The following is a 17,747-nucleotide window of genomic DNA, read 5'->3' as shown; positions in this document are numbered from 1 at the left end:
CGGCCACTGCACTCCAGCCTGGGCGACAGAGTGAGACTCCAACTCAAAAAAAAAAAGAAAAGAAAAAAAGAAAGCTATGGAAAATTGGCTGGGCATGGTAGCTCATGCCTATAATCCCAGCACTTTGGGAGGCCGAGATAAAAGGATTGCCTGAGCCCACGGGTTCGAGACCAGCCTGGGCAACTTGGCAAGACCTCATCTCTAAAATAAATTTTAAAAAATTAGCCAGGCATGGGGGCACGTGCCTGTAGTTCCCGCTACTTGGAAGACTGAGGCAGAAGGATTGCCTGAGCCCAGCAGGTCGAGGCTACAGTGACTGTGAGTATGCCACTGGACTCCAGCCTGGATGACAGAGTGAGACTCCAACTCAAAAAAAGAAAAAAGAAACCTATGGAAAATTAATAGTCTTGTTTAAATGCTAGAAAGTGAGGAATTTAAATTTTCTAAATGAAAGAGTACAGCATGCCTAGGTTCTTGAGCCAGGAGGATTACATGGTAAGTCAGGATGGTTTTTGTTGAATGTGAAGAACATGAAAAAAGGAGGTTTTAGCCGGGCTTGGTGGCTCAGCCTGTAATCCTGCGCTTTGGGAGGCTGAGGTGAGTGAATTGCCTGAGCCCGCAGGTTCAAGACCCGCCTGGGCAACTTGGCGAGACCTCATCTCTACAATAAATCAAAAAAATCAGCCGGGCGTGGTAGCACATGCCTGTAATTCCAGCTACTTGGAAGGCTGAGATAGAAGGATCGCTGGAGCCCAGCAGGTCAAGTGGACTCCACTGCACTCTAGTCTGGGTGACAGAGTGAGACTCCAACTCAAAAAAAAAAAAAGAAAGAAAAAAGGAAGTTTTATTTATTGATTGATTTAATTTTTTTTTTAAAGAAGACTTTTGAGGTAATTCTTTTTTATTGGCCTTTTATTTATTTATTTTGAGTTGGAGTCTCAATCTGTTGCTCAGGCTGGAGTGCAGTGGCAAGCTCATGGCCACCACAGCCTTGACCCACTGGGCTCAGGCGATCTTTCTGCCTCAGCCTTCTAAGTAGCTGGAACTACAGTCACATGCCACCACACCTGACTAATTTTTAAATTTATTGTAGAGACAAGGTCTTGCCAAGTTGCCCAGGCTGAACCCCTGGGCTCAGACAGTCCTCTCACCTCTGCCTCCGAAAGTGCTGGGATTATAAGCGTGGCCAATGCAACCAGCACTTTATTGGTCTTTATACTAAAGCTTTCTCTGTACTTTTTATGTCTAGAGTAATCAGAGATTAAACTAAAACTAGGTTTGATTGATTAAGCAGAATTATATAAGCTCCATGAGAGAGATTTTGTTCATATTTGTATCTGTAGCTTCTAAAACAGTGCTTGGCACATGGTAGGTATTCAGTAATATTTGTTGAATATATAAGTACACAGAACAGTTTACATATCAAGTACTCTTCAAGAAGAGTTTGCTGTGAATCACTTTAAATTACCTATCAGAAGTTATTGTAATTAGTCTTATTTAGAATTTATATTAAACCTATTACAGATTTTTAATTGAAGTTTATTGCTAAAACTGTGGGACATTATTAAATTATTTAGAGTCTTAATCCTGTAAATTGCATTTTAAGCTTATACTTGGTATTAAGAGTAAAGTTCTTGAATTATTTTCTTCTTTTAGGAGTTAATGGAACAATTTCATCAAGTTGAATTTCAGCTGAATAAGTTAAATCATCTTCTTACTGATATTCTTGCTGATGTGAAGACAAAAAGAAACATTTTGGCAACTAATACATTATATCAAATGGAAAGAGAATTATGTTTAAAAGATGAAGATTATCTGAAAGATATTGTGGAGACTTTAAAAATGCAATCAAAGTTTAAGGCTGTTGATCTTAAAGATTGAAAATTAGTAAAAATCTTTACTACACATGTTACATATATTAGGAGGAGATTGTAATACATATTATTAAATTTTTTAATTTGAGGTTCATTTAATGAATTCAAGTATTATATCAGTTTGGTTGTTAGCAGTGCTTTGACTTTAGCATGACTTACACATCATAAATGGCTTTCAGTGAAATCTGAATTTCTGGTTTGCCTGAGCCCGCAGGTTCAAGACCCGCCCAGGCAACTTGGCGAGACCTCATCTCTACAATAAAATCAAAAAATTAGCCGGGTGTGGTAGCACACGCCTGTAATTCCAGCTACTCGGAAGGCTGAGGCGGAAGGATCGCTGGAGCCCAGCAGGTCGAGGCTGCAGTAGCCGGGAGCGGCCACTGCACTCCAGTCTGGGTGACCGAGTGAGACTCCAACTCAAAAAAAAAAAAAGAAATCTGAATTTCACAGTTTTGTTAAAGTGATTGCTCAAAGGGTGTATATTTCAATCAGTTTTTTTGAGAGCAAAAATGCTCAAATGTTGGATTGTATTTAATATGGGATGTTAGTGTATTTGGACAATTAGAAATCATTTTTAGAGTTGGTTTAACATAATTGGAATTAACTTATCACTTATTATATCAACTGCTTCTTGAGTGCCCAATTTATATGTAGTCTGTGGTAAAAGCCATGTGAACTTTATAGGGAATACTACTAGAATATTCTTTTTTTTGGTTTAAGACAGAGTATCACTCTGTTGCCCAGGCTGGAGTGCAGTGGTACAATCTTGGATCATCACAGCCTTCACCTGGTCTCAAGCAGTCCTTCCTTCTGAGCCTCCTGAGTAGCTGGGACTACAGGCACGTGCTACCATGCCTGGCTAATTTTTGTATTTTTTGTAAAGATAAGGTCTCACTATGTTTCCTAGGCTGGTCTTGAACTCCTGGGCTCAAGCATTTCTCCTGCCTCGGCCTCCCAAAGTGTTGGGATTGCAGGCATGAGGTACCATGTGTGTCCAGTATCCTTTACCTGCTTGTAATATGGAATGCCAGCTTAAAAACTATACACTTCAAGTGGCTTTCCTAGAATTTTTCAGCTGTAACTATCAGAAAATGGGCATAGTTAGGTGACAGATGAGCCCTGTTGATTTTTGTAATCCATTGACCGAAAATGTTTTGCCAGTTGTTTTTATGTTTTATTTTAAAATGTATATTTACTAAGTAAATAATCTTCAAAAATTTGTAGCAATAAAGTTTGTCTTAGAATTTGCAACCAGTTCTCTCTCACTTGACTAACATTTTTTGTTAATTTTTTTCCTATTCTATCTTGGAATAGGGAATTTACATTTTTCTTCTTTCTAAGAACGTGGGAAAATGTGTCACCTGGTTTCCTGGTTTATGGTAGCAAATTCTGACAAAATTAGTATCAGATATTTAGATGTTTGACTGGATGCTTAATGGTTTGTTCTGTCCCCACCCAGACTTTCACCTGTTCTGCCCAGGAGACCAGTGGGGCTGGCAAGGATGGTGATTACATGTCATGTATTTGAAGGTTTAATACTAGCTACTTTTTAAACCTCAGGAAGTATTTGAGTAGATTGCTTGCTTCAAAATTGCCTAACTAGAAAATAAGTTCTTTATGTTTACCATGATTCTCTGATTGAGCCTTTAGCTATTTTGCAATCTTCTTATTGTGGGATGATTTATACCATTGTCTTTGGTTATTAATGTAGACTTTTTTTCCTTTTTTTTGTTTGGAGTCTGTCACCTAGGCTGGAGTGCAGTCACACGCTCATGGCCACCACAGCCTTGATCTGCTGGGATCAGGTCATTCTTCCACCTCAGCATTCCAAATAACTGGAAATACAAGTGTACACCATCACGCCCAGCTAATTTTTGTTGGTTTATTGTAAATATGAGGTCCTGCCAAGTTGCCCAGGCTGGTCTTGAGCCCCTGGGATCAGGCAGTCCTCTCACCTCGGCCTCCCAGAGTGCTGAGATTACAGGTTTCAGCCACGGTGCCTGGCCGACTGTTTTTTTTTTTTTTTTTGAGTTGGAGTCTCACTCTGTCACTCAGACTGGAGTGCAGTGACCGCTCCCAGCCACTGCAGCCTCCACCTGCTGGGTTCCAGCGATCCTTCCGGCTCAGCCTTCCAAGTAGCTGGAACTACAGGCGTGCACTACCACACCCAGCTAATTTTTGATTTATTGTAGAGATGAGGTCTCACCAAGTTGCCCAGGCGGTTCTCAAACCCGAGGGCTCAGGCAATCTACTCACCTCGGCCTCCCAAAATGCTGGAATTACAGACTGAGGCACCGAGCCCGGCTTTTTTTTTTTATTTAATCATTTATTTATTTTGAGTCAGAGTCTCATTCTGTCTCCCAGACTGGAGTACAGTGGCACGCTCAGGACGACTCACCACAGCCTCAACTCCAGGCTCAAGTAGTCCTTCCACCTCAGCCTGCCAAGTAGCTGGGACTATAAGCACCTGTCGCCATGCCCAGCTTATTTTTTCATTTTTGTAGAAACGAGATCCTGCTATGTTGCCTAGGCTGGTCTTGAACTCCTGGGCTCCCAAAGTGCTGAGATTACAGGTTTGAACCACCATGCATGGCCTAATGTAGACTTTAAAAAAAAACTTTTTTTTTTTGAGTTGGAGTCTTACTCTGTCGCCCAGACTGGAGTGCAGTGGCCGCTCCTGGCCATCGCAGCCTCGACTTGCTGGGCTCCGGCGGTCCTTCCACCTCAACCTTCCAAGTAGCTGGAACTACAGGCGTGCGCTACCATGCCCGGCTAATTTTTTGATTTATTGATGAGGTCTCGCCAAGTTGCCCTGGTGGGTCTCGAACCCGCGGGCTCAGGCAATCCACTCACCTCAGCCTCCCAAAGCGCGGGATTACAGTCTGAGCCACCAAGCCTGGCTCTAAGGTAGACTTTTTAAATGAAAGTTTCAGCATATAAAATTTTCAAATAACTTGTGTTTCTCATTTTGAAGTCTCAAAACTTACATGAATATTTATGTTAATCTTACGTTTAGGATTGTATGAAAATGGAAAATTACGAGCCATTTGTAGGCTTTACTTTCTATAAGTCATCACTCTCCAGTGTTGATCAAAAGATTATGTCTGCTGACCCGCACGGTGGCTCACGCCTATACCCCCAGCACTTTGGGAGGCCAAGGTGAGAGGATTGCCTGACCCCACAGGTTCGAGACCAGCCTGGGCAACTTGACAAGACCTCATCTCTACAATAAATTTAAAAATTAGCCAGGCGTGGTGTGTGCCTCTAGTTTCAGCTACTTGGAGGGCTGAGGCGGAAGAATCGCCTGAGCCCAGCAGGTTGAGACTACAGTGGCCGTGAACATGCTACTGTACCCCATCCTGGGCAACAGAGTGAGACTCCAACTCAAAAACAAAAACAAAAAAGATTATGTCTGCTATGCATTCAGGTGATTTAGTGGATTCTAAGAACTGGGGAGAGAGTACAAAGTAATTTTTATAAACCTTTCTATTTTCTATTTGTTACCTTGAATGTTAATTACGGTTAAGAATTGAAATGTACGTAACAAAGTTATTCCATAGAACTTTATATCATGAAGAGAAGTTCGTGACTACAGACAAGTGAGGCCCAGCTCTTGCCTCCCCACTTTCTTTCAGTGCTGACTGCTTCTGCTGACTAAATTTCATGTTCTCTTAACTTACTGTTTTAAAAATGTAACACTCTCTCTCTTGTTGCAGGTAATTCTGTCAAACATTCCCTTAGAATGAGGTATTTTCGTATCTTAGAGATGGGCTCTTTCACAGTGCCAGTTGGTTCAATCTTGGCACTCTGGGTCCTTGGGCCTGTATATAGTATTTGCTATTGTGTATGGTGAATAAAAGGAGTGTTTTTGACAATATGTATATTATACTGCCATAGGAATGTAAACTCTTAGATGTCAGAGATCAGTGGATCAGTGTATGTGTGTGTTTATGACATGGTATAACAGTAAAAGCAGCGACATGCTCACAAATGTTGCTGACATGCTTGTAACATCAGGTTTTTTTGCTTCTAGCAAAGCAGCTTTGTTTTAAATTTGCAACTGTGGGCCAATAATTTGTAGTTTATTTTTTTTCCCTTCAAAGTTATAAGTGAGTGAATAATTGAGTACTTAAATTGAGATGAAATAATTGGCAGTATTTGCCAAATATTAGCACAGAAGCTCTTATAAACACAGTATCTTGATTAAGATACAGTAGCACTTGGCATTTTGATGTTTTCACTTTCAAGCATCTGTTGCTTATATATCTTTAGCAGAAGTCACTGATAATCTGATAAGAATTTTTGAGTATGCACAATATACCTAGCAATTGATAGTGTTTTATGAAGGATAGAGGGGATACTAAAGAATAATGTTTACATATTTTTCTCATCTTTCTTTAATATTCCTTCTACCTAAATTGCTAGATATGTTGTTCACACCCCAAAATTAATTCCTACCAGTTTATTGTTCCATATATATATATATATATATATTTTTTTTCCCTTTGAGTTGGTGTCTCACTCTCACCCAGGCTGGAGTGCAGTGGCATGCTCACAGCCACTGCAGCCTTGACCTGCTGGGCTTAGGCGATCCTTCCACCTCAGCCCTCCAAGTAGCTGGAACTATAGATGCATACCACCGTGCCCGGCTAATTTTTGGGTTTTATTGTAGAGGTGAGGTCTTGCCAAGTTGCCTGATCTGGTCTCGAACCCGTGAGCTCAGGCAGTCCTCTCACCTCGGCCTCCCAAAGTGCTGGGATTATAGGCGTGAGCCACTGCGCCTGGCCATCCATGCCTATATTTTTTAAAATAATAGAGCAGTGTTCACTTTTGATAGAGGTGGAAATCTACTTTCTTTCAATAATACTGTGACAAGAATAATGAAATGCCTTTGGTAGCTGTAATGTGAGGCTCTGATGAAAAATTTATGGCAGTCAGCCCATCTCATGAACTCTTACCGTTCTCCTAACCTACCCTGTTAATGCTGGACAAGGTGGTGTGTGTACCTATAGTCTCAGCCACTTGGGAAACTGCGGTGGGAGGATCACTTGAGCCTAGGAATTCAGGTCCAGCCTGGATAACATAGCAAGACCCCATCTCTAAACATAAAATAAAATACCCTGTTCAAATCCTGGGTTTTTGGTAAGAGATAGTGGAAAAAGATATAATATTACTTTTTCTCACGTGTTCTTGGAATGGGAAAAATAGTGGAATTTTAATCAGGATTCTGTGTTATCTATTGCCGCATAACACTACTACTGAAAACTTACTGGCTTAAAACAATATAATTGTTTCACAGTTTCTGTGGGTCAGGAAACTGACTGGGCATGGCTCAGTTGGGTCCTCTGCAAGCTGCATTTCAGGTGTCAGCCAGGACTGCCGTCTCATCTGAAGTTCAAGTAGGGACACATTCTCATCCAAACTTACGTGGGTGTCGGCAGAATTCAGATTCTTACAGACTTTCAGACTGAGGACCTTCGTTTTTCACTCACTGGTAGCTGGAAGCCACCCTCAGTTCGTGACCTGTGATCCTCTTCATAGGCAACTTAAAATATAGCAACTTGCTTTTTCAAAGCCAGCAAGAGTCTCCCTAACAAGATTGACGTTATAATCTTATGCAACATGATCACATATATCCTGCCACCTGTACTGTGTTCTGTTATTTAGAAGCCAGTCAGTAAGTCCCATCCATACTCAAAGGGAGGGAGTTTACACAAGAGCAAGAATTCTAAGAGAGGAATCGCAGATTCCCACCGCTTTTATTCTTACATCCTGTGAATCTGGATTAAAGTATGATTGCTGATGGGTTATTGGTGAGTGATGCAGGACCTACAGTCTTAACTGATTCCTGGATTCTTGTCAAATACTGAGATGTTATTTTATGTCTGATTCTTCCTTCTAAGAAAAGTATTGTAAATCAGCCTTTCATTTCTGAATAAATATCAAAATTAAACTCAAATTGATGACAATAAACCACAAACATTTGCTTTTAAAAACAGTCGTTAAGTAAGACCAAACAATGTTAAACTATGGTATATGTTGCTTTTTTTTTTGAGTTGGTGTCCCTGTCACCCAGACTGGAGTGCAGTGGCCACTCCTGGCCACCGCAGCCTCGACCTGCTGGGCTCCAGTGATCCTTCCACCTCAGCCTTCCACGTAGCTGGAACTACAGGCGCACGCTACCACGCCCGGCTAATTTTTTGACTTATTGTAGAGATGAGGTCTCGCCAAGTTGCCCAGGCAGGTCTCGATCCCGCAGGCTCAGGCAGTTCACTCACCTCAGCCTCCCAAAGGCGCGGGATTACGGGCTGAGCCACTGAGCCCGGCTATGTTGCTTTTTTGGGATCTAATTTGCTAGACTGAGGTGTCTCAAGATGTACGTCCAGTAAAGACTGGACTGTTATATCTTCTTGAACAAGCATAGATTTTATTTTTATTTTTTGGATTTTTTGGCAAATCTCATTCCGTCACCCAGGCTGGAGTACAGACGTGTGACCATGACTCACTGCAGCCTTGATCTTCTGGGCCCAGGTGATCCTCCCACCTCAGCCTTCTTAGTAGCTGGGACTCCTGGCTCATGCCACCATGCTTGGCTAATTTTTTAAAAATTTTGAGCCGGGCTCGGTGGCTCAGCCTGTAATCCCGTGCCTTTGGGAGGCTGAGGTGAGTGGATTGCCTGAGCCCGCAGGTTCGAGACCCGCCTGGGCAGTGAGACCTCATCTCTACAATAAGTAAAAAAATTAGCCGGGCGTGGTAGCACATGCCTGTAATTCCGGCTACTCGAAAGGCTGAGGCGGAAGGATCGCCGGAGCCCAGCAGGCGAGGCTGCAGTGGCCGGGAGTGGCCACTGCACTCCAGTCTGGGCGACCCGAATGAGACTCCAACTCAAAAAAAAAAAAATTTTGTTGTGAGACGAGATCTTGCTATGTTGCTTAGGCTGGTCTTGAACTCCTGGGCTCAAGCCATTCTGCCTCAGCCTTCCAAATTGAGCCACCACACCCAGCCAGATCTTTATTTTAAAATTCTTTGCCATGAAGAAACATTTAAAATGCAGAAGCTTAAAATGCAGCTTAGTGAATTAATATAAAAGAACATACATGTAACTACCACTTTCATTGCCAACACTTCAAAATTTACTCCTCAATTAAAATTCTCTTCTCAAAAGTGGTAACTATTATCCTAACTTTTATATCAACCACTTCCTGATCATGTGCATTTTATATTGTTCCAAAGACCTTTTTGGGAGTGATTACTCATCCGCCACTTTGGAATCCATTCTTCCCTTCTGAGGCATGCGATTGTCTCCTGTCTCATTGCCGTCAAGTGTGGCCAAGTGGCCATGTTTGTCAGTGGGACGTGAGCTCACGTGTGTGCTTTTTCCAGGGTAGACTCGAAGACCGCCAACTTGCTTCCTCTTTGGCCTCTTTCCAGTTGGAACGTTAGATGACTTTTTTTAAACCCTACAAGTAAATGTTAAGTGACCTAGAGGTTTGTGGAACAATACACTGGGAGGATCCTGGGCTGGGCTGCTCAGTGACTTCATGAGACAAGATACGCCACCTCCTGAGACCACCGCAGAACAAGAGAAACTTACTTTTTGTTCTTTAAGTGATCATATTGTTGGGTCTTTTGTGATTATAGCTAAACTTTTTATCATAGCTCATGCCATTAAACTATATTCAGAATTGTGTTCATCTGACTTAAACTTCCCTTATCATTTTATTGCTCAGTAATGCCACCAAGTCTGGTAAATATTGCAGGAGGAGGAGTTTTAAGGGTGGTCACCTGACCTGGTGCTATATATATGACTAAGCATATATTTATCGGGATATATCTTTTTGTGTTTTCTTTCAGTACCTATAGAAATTAACATTTCATAATTTCGAATTCACATTTCTTAGAATTATTTTTCATTTTAACTTCTTAAAACTTACAGGTGAATGCGGTGCTTTCCAGTAATATAAAAGTATTTTTACAAATATTACAAATCAATACAAGTTTGAGACTTTCATAAAGGTAGATGTTTGTTCAATGCCATTTATTCATGTGAAGCTTGTCTTTATTCCCACCACCTACGCAATTTCAGTGACATACGTGAAACTAAATGACAGAATAGATCTATGGTGACTATATTTGTCCTAATCAAAAGTGTAGGGATAAACATTTTAAGTATTTTTATGGCTATTGAATAAATATAAACGTTTTACATCCAATTCAATACCACCCTGCGAGGATTTCAATTCCCACGGCCACTGTCCTAATTCAGGCCCTTATTCCTTCTCACTTGGATTTTTGTGGAAGTTTCCTGTCTTTGCCATCAGTTTATTGTCACTTTGGTCTTTTCTTTTTTTTTTGAGTTGGAGTCTCACTCTGTCACCCAGACTGGAGTGCGGTGGCAGCTCCCAGCCACCGCAGCCTCGACTTGCTGGGCTCCAGCGATCCTTCCGCCTCAGCCTTCCAAGTAGCTGGAATTACAGGCATGCGCTACCATGCCCGGCTGATTTTTTGATTTATTGTAGAGATGAGGTCTCGCTGCCCAGGTGGGTCTCGAAACCGCGGGCTCAGGCAATCCACTCACCTCAGACCTCCCAAAGGCTCGGGATTACAGGCTGAGCCACTGAGCCCGGCTTACTTTGGTCTTTTCTTTGCACCATTGCTAGAATTAGCTCTTCTCCTTGTTCTCTGTAAAATGTATCTCCAGAAATTTCCCCATATGCTTCTGAAGAGTAATCTGGCTCTGGTCTACCTTTTTTTAGTCATTATGTATCTTTATTTTTCCTTTCTCTGTGCTCCATTCAGATTTTACTAGGGCTTCTAGACACGTGACACTTTTCTGTCTTTGTTCTGTGATTACCCTTTCTCTCTGTCCTTTGCTTACAACTCTTGAGTCTTATAGTGGCGTGTTTTATAAGGTTCTGAAGTAATAATTCTTTTCATTTCCATGCTGCCATATTGGAAGGAAACTTTGCTTCTGCATTTGGTTGACAAGCAACCTGTTTACAGAATGAGCTGTGAAGTCGTTGATTATTTGTATAATTTCTTGACTTGGATTCTCATTTTGTCACCCAGGCTGAAGTGCAGTGGCATGTTCACAGCCTTGACCTGCTGGGCTCAGGCGATTCTTCTGCCTCAGTCTTCCAAGTAGCTGGAACTACAGGCACTTGCTACCACTCCTGGTTAATTTTTCTTGATTCATTGTAGAGGCAAGTTCTCTCCAAGTTGCCTGGACTGGTCTTGATCCCGTGGGGTCAGGCAATCCACTAGCCTCCGCCTCCCAAAGTGCTGGGATTACAGGCTGAGCCACTGAGCTTGGCCTATTTGTATAATGTTGTAACTCTTGGTGGATTTTGAGCTCTTTGAAGGCACAGGTTAAGGCATTCTGCTCATCTTTGAATGCTACCATATGTGGGTTGATCTGTGAATTCACTTAATGATTTGTAAGTACTGATTTCTACAAAAGTAAAACACATGAAGGATGTTACCATTTCATTATATATGTTGTAAATATTTTCCTGAACACTTTTGGAAAGTCTCTGCAATGCTTTAGGGAAAGTAGGGTTTTGTTTAAAAAAAAAACAAAAAACTAAAGTCCATAATTTCACATGTTTAAAATTTTTTTACATACTTATACATACACATCATTTTATATGAAATCATTTTATGTAAAAGGAGTCACATGTACACTCTTCATGCTTTTTCTTTTTTGCTTGTTGAACCCTCTCCCCTTTAATATGTGCCTTTTATATTTGTGTCCATTTCTTTCCATGATTAAACAGTCATGTGCGGCATAACAATGTTTTGATCAATGAAAGACTGCATATATATGATGGTGGTCCTATAAGATTATAATGGAACTGAAGCTTTCTTGTTCCCTAGTGACACTGCAGCCCTCATGATGTCACAGCACAATGCATTACTTATGTTGTGGTGATGCTGGTATAAACAAACCTACTACACTACGTATAAAAGTATAGCATATACAATATTATGTATAGTATATAATACTTGATAATGATAATAAACGACTGTTACTGGTTTATATGTTTATCTTACTGTGTATCATTATTTTAGAGTGTACTTCTACGTATGAAAAATAACTGTAAAACAGCCTCAGGCAGGTCTTTCAGGAGGTATTCTAGAAGAAGGCTTTGTTATCATAGGCAATGACAGCTCCATGCATGTTATTATTGACCCTGATGACCTTCCAGTGGGACAAGATGTAGACGTGGAAGACAGTGATGTTGATGATCTTGACCTTGGGTAGGCCTAGGCTTATTGTGTGTTTTTGTGTCTTAGTTTTTTAACAACAAAGGTTAAAAAGTTAAAAACTTAAAATAGAAAAAAGTGTATAGAATATGGATATAAAGAAAATATATGTTTGTATCTTAAGGTAAGTTTTCTTACAGAAGAATCCAAAGTTAAAAAAAATTAAAAAGTAAAAACGTTACAGCATGCTAAGGTAAATTTATGATTTAAGAAATAAGGGGCAACCCCCTTGGGTCCCCTCCCACTGTGGGGGATTATCTGTCTTCTCAGTAAATCTGCTTTCTTTAAAAAAAGGGGGGGGGGCTGGAGATGGTAGGTCATTCCTGCAATCCCAGCACCTTGGGAGGCCAGGGTGGGAGAACTGCTGGAGTCCAGGAGCTTGAGACCATCCTTGAGCAACATAGCAAGACTTCATCCTTACAAAAATTAAAAAAAAAAAAAATTAGCTGGGTGTGGTGGTACACACCTGCAGCCTCAGCTACTCAGGAGGCTGAGGCAGAAGGATTGCTTGAGCCCAGGAGGCCAAGGCTGTTGTGAGCCATGATTGTGCCACTGCACCCCAGTCTGGGTGACAAACTGAGACACCCCAACTCAAAAAATAATTTTAAAATAAATTTAGCATAGCCTAAGTGTACAGTGGTATACAGGAATGCCCTAAGCCTTCACACTTACTATTCACTAACTGACTCTCCAAGAACAACATCCAGTTCCACAAGCTCCATTGTTGGTGGAGCCCTATACAAGTACCTATACAAGTGCCCTATACAAGTACCATTTTAAAATCTTATTTTTTTATATACATATATATATATATATATTTTTTTTTTTTTTTTGAGTCAGAGTCTTACTCTGTCATTCAGGCTGGAGTACAGTAGCCCTCTCATGGCTACCACAGCCTTGACCTGCTAGATTCAGGCGATCCTTCCCTTCAGCCTTCCAAGTAGCTGGAACTACAGGTGCACGCCACCACACCTGGCTAATTTTCTAAGTTATTGTAGAGACGAGGTCCCACTAAGTTGCCTAGGCTGGTCTCGAACCCATGGGCTCAGGCAGTCCTCTCACCTGTGCCTCCCAAAGTGCTGGGATTACAAGTGTGAGCCACTGTGCCCGGCCTTTTATAATATATTTTTATTGTACCTTTCCCCACAATTATTGTGTTATCATTGCCTACAGTGTTCAGTACCATGTCATTCAGGTTTGTAACCCAGAAGCAATGGTCTACACCGTACAGCTTAGGAGTATAGTAGGCTATACTACCTAGGTTTGTGTAGGTACACTCTAGGATGGTTACACAACAATGCAATCACCTAATGACTCATTTTTTAGAACATATCCCCATCATTCAGCGACACATGACTAATTATAGCTTGCATTTGTCAGTGCCAACTAAACCCCTCTGCTCCAATGGCATGGACTGAGATATTTGTTGCAGTGTGTTACTTTTCAACTTCCCCAGGTTCAAGCCTTCTGATCCCCAAGACCACTCCCCAGTAAACTTCTTGCTGACAAATCTCAGTCTGATTCCCAGGGAATTTCATCTGCTACAGTTGGCAGGAGTGATCTGAGAAAGTAGACATGGGATTTTGGAATTAGGCCACCCTCAGGCAAGCTGGCATTGATAGCTTCACCACAGATTGTAGGTGGAATACAAATGGTAGCAGGTGCAATGAAAACTTTACACTAGTTTTAATATCCTAGAAGTGAGCTGGTCTGGGTTACCAGTGGAAGGAACTGCGTAGGCGGCGACCGTACTGCACATTTGAGAAGTACAAGGCGGTTGAAGACAATATAATTAGGTAGCTTGTTGTTAGGTGTAATAGATCCTTTGGAAAAATACAAAGAAAGCCTGAGGACGATTAGCAATTAAAGCCTAAAGGGGTTTCCTGGACTGCCTGTAAAAAGACTGCCAGTAGCCATAGGCCCCAGACGGAGTCCTAATTGCTCCAGAGAAAGTTGAGTTTTCAGCCCTGTCAGGTGTGCTACCTCAGGGTCAAGGCCTTGATCTGAAAGAGAGAGACCAGACCCAGAGATATAGGATGGGAACCTTTAGATTGGTGTAGTTAAATCTTGACTTTCAGGTGTGTCTGAGACCTGCCGAAGTGGCTCTCTCACTAGGGGTCCCTGCAACGTTTGCTTGAAAACAGTGCTGGGACTTCTGTCTTGAAAAAAGAATTGAGAGGCCAAGGGAGGTGGATTGCTTGAGCCCAGGAGTTTGAGATCAGCCTGAGCAACATAACAAGACCTCGCCTCTACAAAAAAAAAAAAAAGGCCAGGTGCGTTGGCTCACGCCTGTAATCCCATGTAATCCCAGCACTTTGGGAGGCGGAGACAAGAGGATTGCCTGAGCCCACGGGTTCGAGACCAGCCTGGTCAACATGGAGAGACCTCGTCTCTACAATAAATTTAAAAATTAGCCAGACGTGGTGGCACATGCCTGTAGTTCCAGCTACTTGGAAGGTTGAAGTGGATGGATCGCCTGAACCCAGAAGATTGAGGCTGTGGTGGTCATGAGCGTGCTACTGCACTCCAGCCTGGATGACAGTGAGGCTCCGACTCAAGAAAAAAAAGAAATTTGCCAGGCACGGTGGTATGCGCTATAGTCCTAGCTACTTGGGAGGCTGAGGTGAAAGGATCGATCACCTGAGCCCAGGAGGTTGACGCTGCAGTGAGCTGTGATCATGCCATTGCACTCCAGCCTGGGTGACAGAGCGAGACCCTAACTCAAAAAAAAAAAAAAAAAAAAAAAAGAAAAGAAAATACACGCTCTCTCATTATTTTGTAATACTTTAGGAAAAGGTTTTTTGAGGGGGGAGACAGAAAAACCAAAGTTCATAATTTCACATCAACAAGTTTTAACATATTTATACGCACATGTATATGTATCATTTTATATAAAATTGTGAAAGGAGAGATAGATAGTTCAGGCTTTTTTGCTTCTGTCTCCTCTTCCTGGTCATTAAGTTGCAACATTAACCTGGCTAAAAAAACATTGTAACTATTAAGGGAATGTATGAAGTAGTACAGTCAGGGGACAGAAACCATGTAGAAATTTGGACAGAAAATTTAAGGTATTATTAACTAATGAATAGGATTAGCTACCAAGGAATAAGATGACTCAAAAGAATTCAGTAATAGGCCATTGTTTTGTTAAGCACTGGCCGGGCCATGTGCTCTTTGAGTTATAGCCGCCATGTTTTTTTAGCTTTGGCCCCCTCTCCTACTTTGGGGGAGGTAAATCTCCTTGCTCTCTTTCTCTCTAGTTTACTTTCTAGCCATTGCTTTGCTAAGCACCGGCCAGGCTATGTTTCCTAGCTTTGGCCTCTTCCCCTACCTTGAGAAGATGAATCTCTTCTCCTCTTCTCTTCTCTTCTCTTTTCGTCTCGTCTCTCCTCTCCTCTCCTCTCTTCTCTTTAATTTACTTTCTAAATAAACTGTATTTTTCAATTAAAAAAAAGAATCCATTAATAGCAGACAGGGGTCAGCTTTCTCCCCTAGAGATGAAAGAAGGGACAGATTAAATTTAGAAGAGTCACTCTCCCAAGGCTGAGATTCAGACATTGTCAGGGTGTGGATTTAGCCCACCGGATGGCTGAGGAGTTTGCTGAAATGCCCAGGCCGGCAAGCAGGAACCCACTCATGAGGTATCACCGAACTCAGAAACTGGCAGGGGTTCCTGTGAAACACAACAGAGCTGTCCGCAGGGATCTACTGAAACGTGCTGGAAAGCTGACTGCAGAACTAGCTGGGAGGTGGCCAGTGGGGATGCTACTAGGTGTCTAGTACCCCGGCCAAGAGATGCAGGCTCAAGAAGAAAGGAAAGCCCAGAGACCCGAGAAACCCCTTCCCTTGGCAGTGTCCCTCCAGCACCCTCTGCTGACAAAGCTCAGTATTGGCTAGGTGTGTTTATAGGGTTCAGCTCCAATATTGCATGCAGTGCAATCAGGGGTGAATTTACAGCGAAGAGGCAATCATTGATAAATGGCACAGGGACAAAAGAGACTACCCCAAAAGAACTGCAAGACCTGACCAGCATATACAAGCAGACCCGGGAGAGTGCCTGTGGGATTGGGTTTTGAAGGAGCTGGATCAAGCAAGGCAAGTGGAACTGGGGTTGGGTAAGGGAGATGATTGCTGTGGGGGTCACTCTGCAGGGACACTGGATTTGACAACTTGACAAAGACCCTGAGAGGTGGGGCTAACATACTGCTGGGGTGGCTCTTGGTTCCTTATGGGAGATGGTTCACACTAAGCGAAGTAGAAATGTTAGAACTACCAGGGCAGATGGTGAAAGTAGGCATAAAACGCTCAGAGAGGTGGACAAGTTAGAATGGCTATACTGAGAGGGCTAGGAAACTCAGAAGCGAGCTGTGGTCTCCAGGAGGGCCCTGTGAACACTCAATTAACCGAAGCTGTGAAGAATGCTCTGGAAGCCGGGCTCGGTGGCTCCACCTGTAATCCTGCGCCTTGGGAGGCTGAGGTGAGTGAATTGCCTGACCCCGTGGGTTCGAGACCTGCCTGGGCAATCTGGCGAGACCTCATCTCTACAATAAATAAAAAATTAGCGTGGAAGCGCACGCCTGTGGTTCCAGCTACTCGGAAGGCTGAGGCGGAAGGATCGCCGGAGCCCAGCAGGCCGAGGCTGCGGTGACCGGGAGCAGCCACTGTACTCCAGTCTGGGCGACAGAGTGAGACTCCAACTCAAAAAAAAAAAACAATGCTCTGGTGAAGGAGTGGGGAACATTAGCTTTGCTGAGAATCTCAGTGGTGCTTTTGCTCTGTAAACCAGAGCTGATGGTAGGAGATGCTCTCTGCTAACAATGAGGGACCCTGAAATAGAGGCCAGATGGTGGTGCCTACCAGAAGCAGGTTAGACACAACTCTCATAAAGAGTGACTTCAGACCTGGAACTGACTGACTGAAGGAGAGGACAGGTCCCCAGGAGGAAGGAGCGTACAATACCTTGGCAAGGGCATATGGCAGTTTTTCCCCCAGGGCATCTATAGCCATTTACTCTGGTAACTTATACATGGGGAGGGGAACACCGAAACATTTTGAGGACAGTTGGGCCCAGGTATGACTCTGACCCTTGGCGGACCTGAAGTGCCATCATGATTCCTCTCTTGGAGTCAGGGCATGGGGACTCAGGCCACAAATAGGACCTTGGCCCAGGTCTTGCTCATATTGGGTCCGCAGAGGGTCCCAGTAGCCTTTTTCCCAGTCCCCAAATGTTATTTGGAATGAATATACTTTGTTGGAAGAACCCCAGATATTGGTTCCTTGGCCTGAGGGTACAAGTTACCATAGTGAGGAAGCCTGCCTTGTCCAGTCAAGATAGTAAATCAATATAGCAATCTAGTCTGGGCACGCTGGCTCACGACTGTACTCCCAGCCTTTTGGGAGGCCGAGGCAAGGGGATTGCTTGAGCCTAGGAGTTCGAGACCAACCTGGGCAACATAGTGAGACCTAGTCTCTGCAAAAAAAAGAAAAAAGAAAAAAGACTAGCTAGGAAGAATGGCAGAAGTTAGTGCCATCCTTCAAGACCTAAAGGATTCAGGGGAGGGAGTGGTCCCTGTCAGATTTCTTTCTTTTTTTTTTTTTTTTTTTTTG

General features: G+C 42.7%; 1 protein-coding gene across 1 annotated transcript in view; it reads left to right on the top strand.

The window, feature by feature from the left end:
- Positions 1-1,960, top strand: part of HAUS3 (HAUS augmin like complex subunit 3) — a 12,640-nt gene extending 10,680 nt beyond the window's left edge. The window contains exon 4 of the mRNA XM_008069007.2: positions 1,657-1,960. Within this exon, the coding sequence (XP_008067198.1) occupies positions 1,657-1,881 (225 nt within the window). The 3' untranslated portion in view covers positions 1,882-1,960. The remainder of the gene's footprint in view (positions 1-1,656) is intronic.
- The last annotated feature ends 15,787 nt before the right edge of the window (positions 1,961-17,747 follow it).

This window comes from Carlito syrichta, unplaced genomic scaffold, assembly GCF_000164805.1.
Source record: "Carlito syrichta isolate Samal-C Ts95f unplaced genomic scaffold, Tarsius_syrichta-2.0.1 Scaffold311753, whole genome shotgun sequence".
Taxonomy (NCBI): domain Eukaryota; kingdom Metazoa; phylum Chordata; class Mammalia; order Primates; family Tarsiidae; genus Carlito; species Carlito syrichta.
The sequence above is the reverse complement of the archived record's forward strand: the minus strand, read 5'-3'. Positions and strand labels throughout refer to the sequence as shown.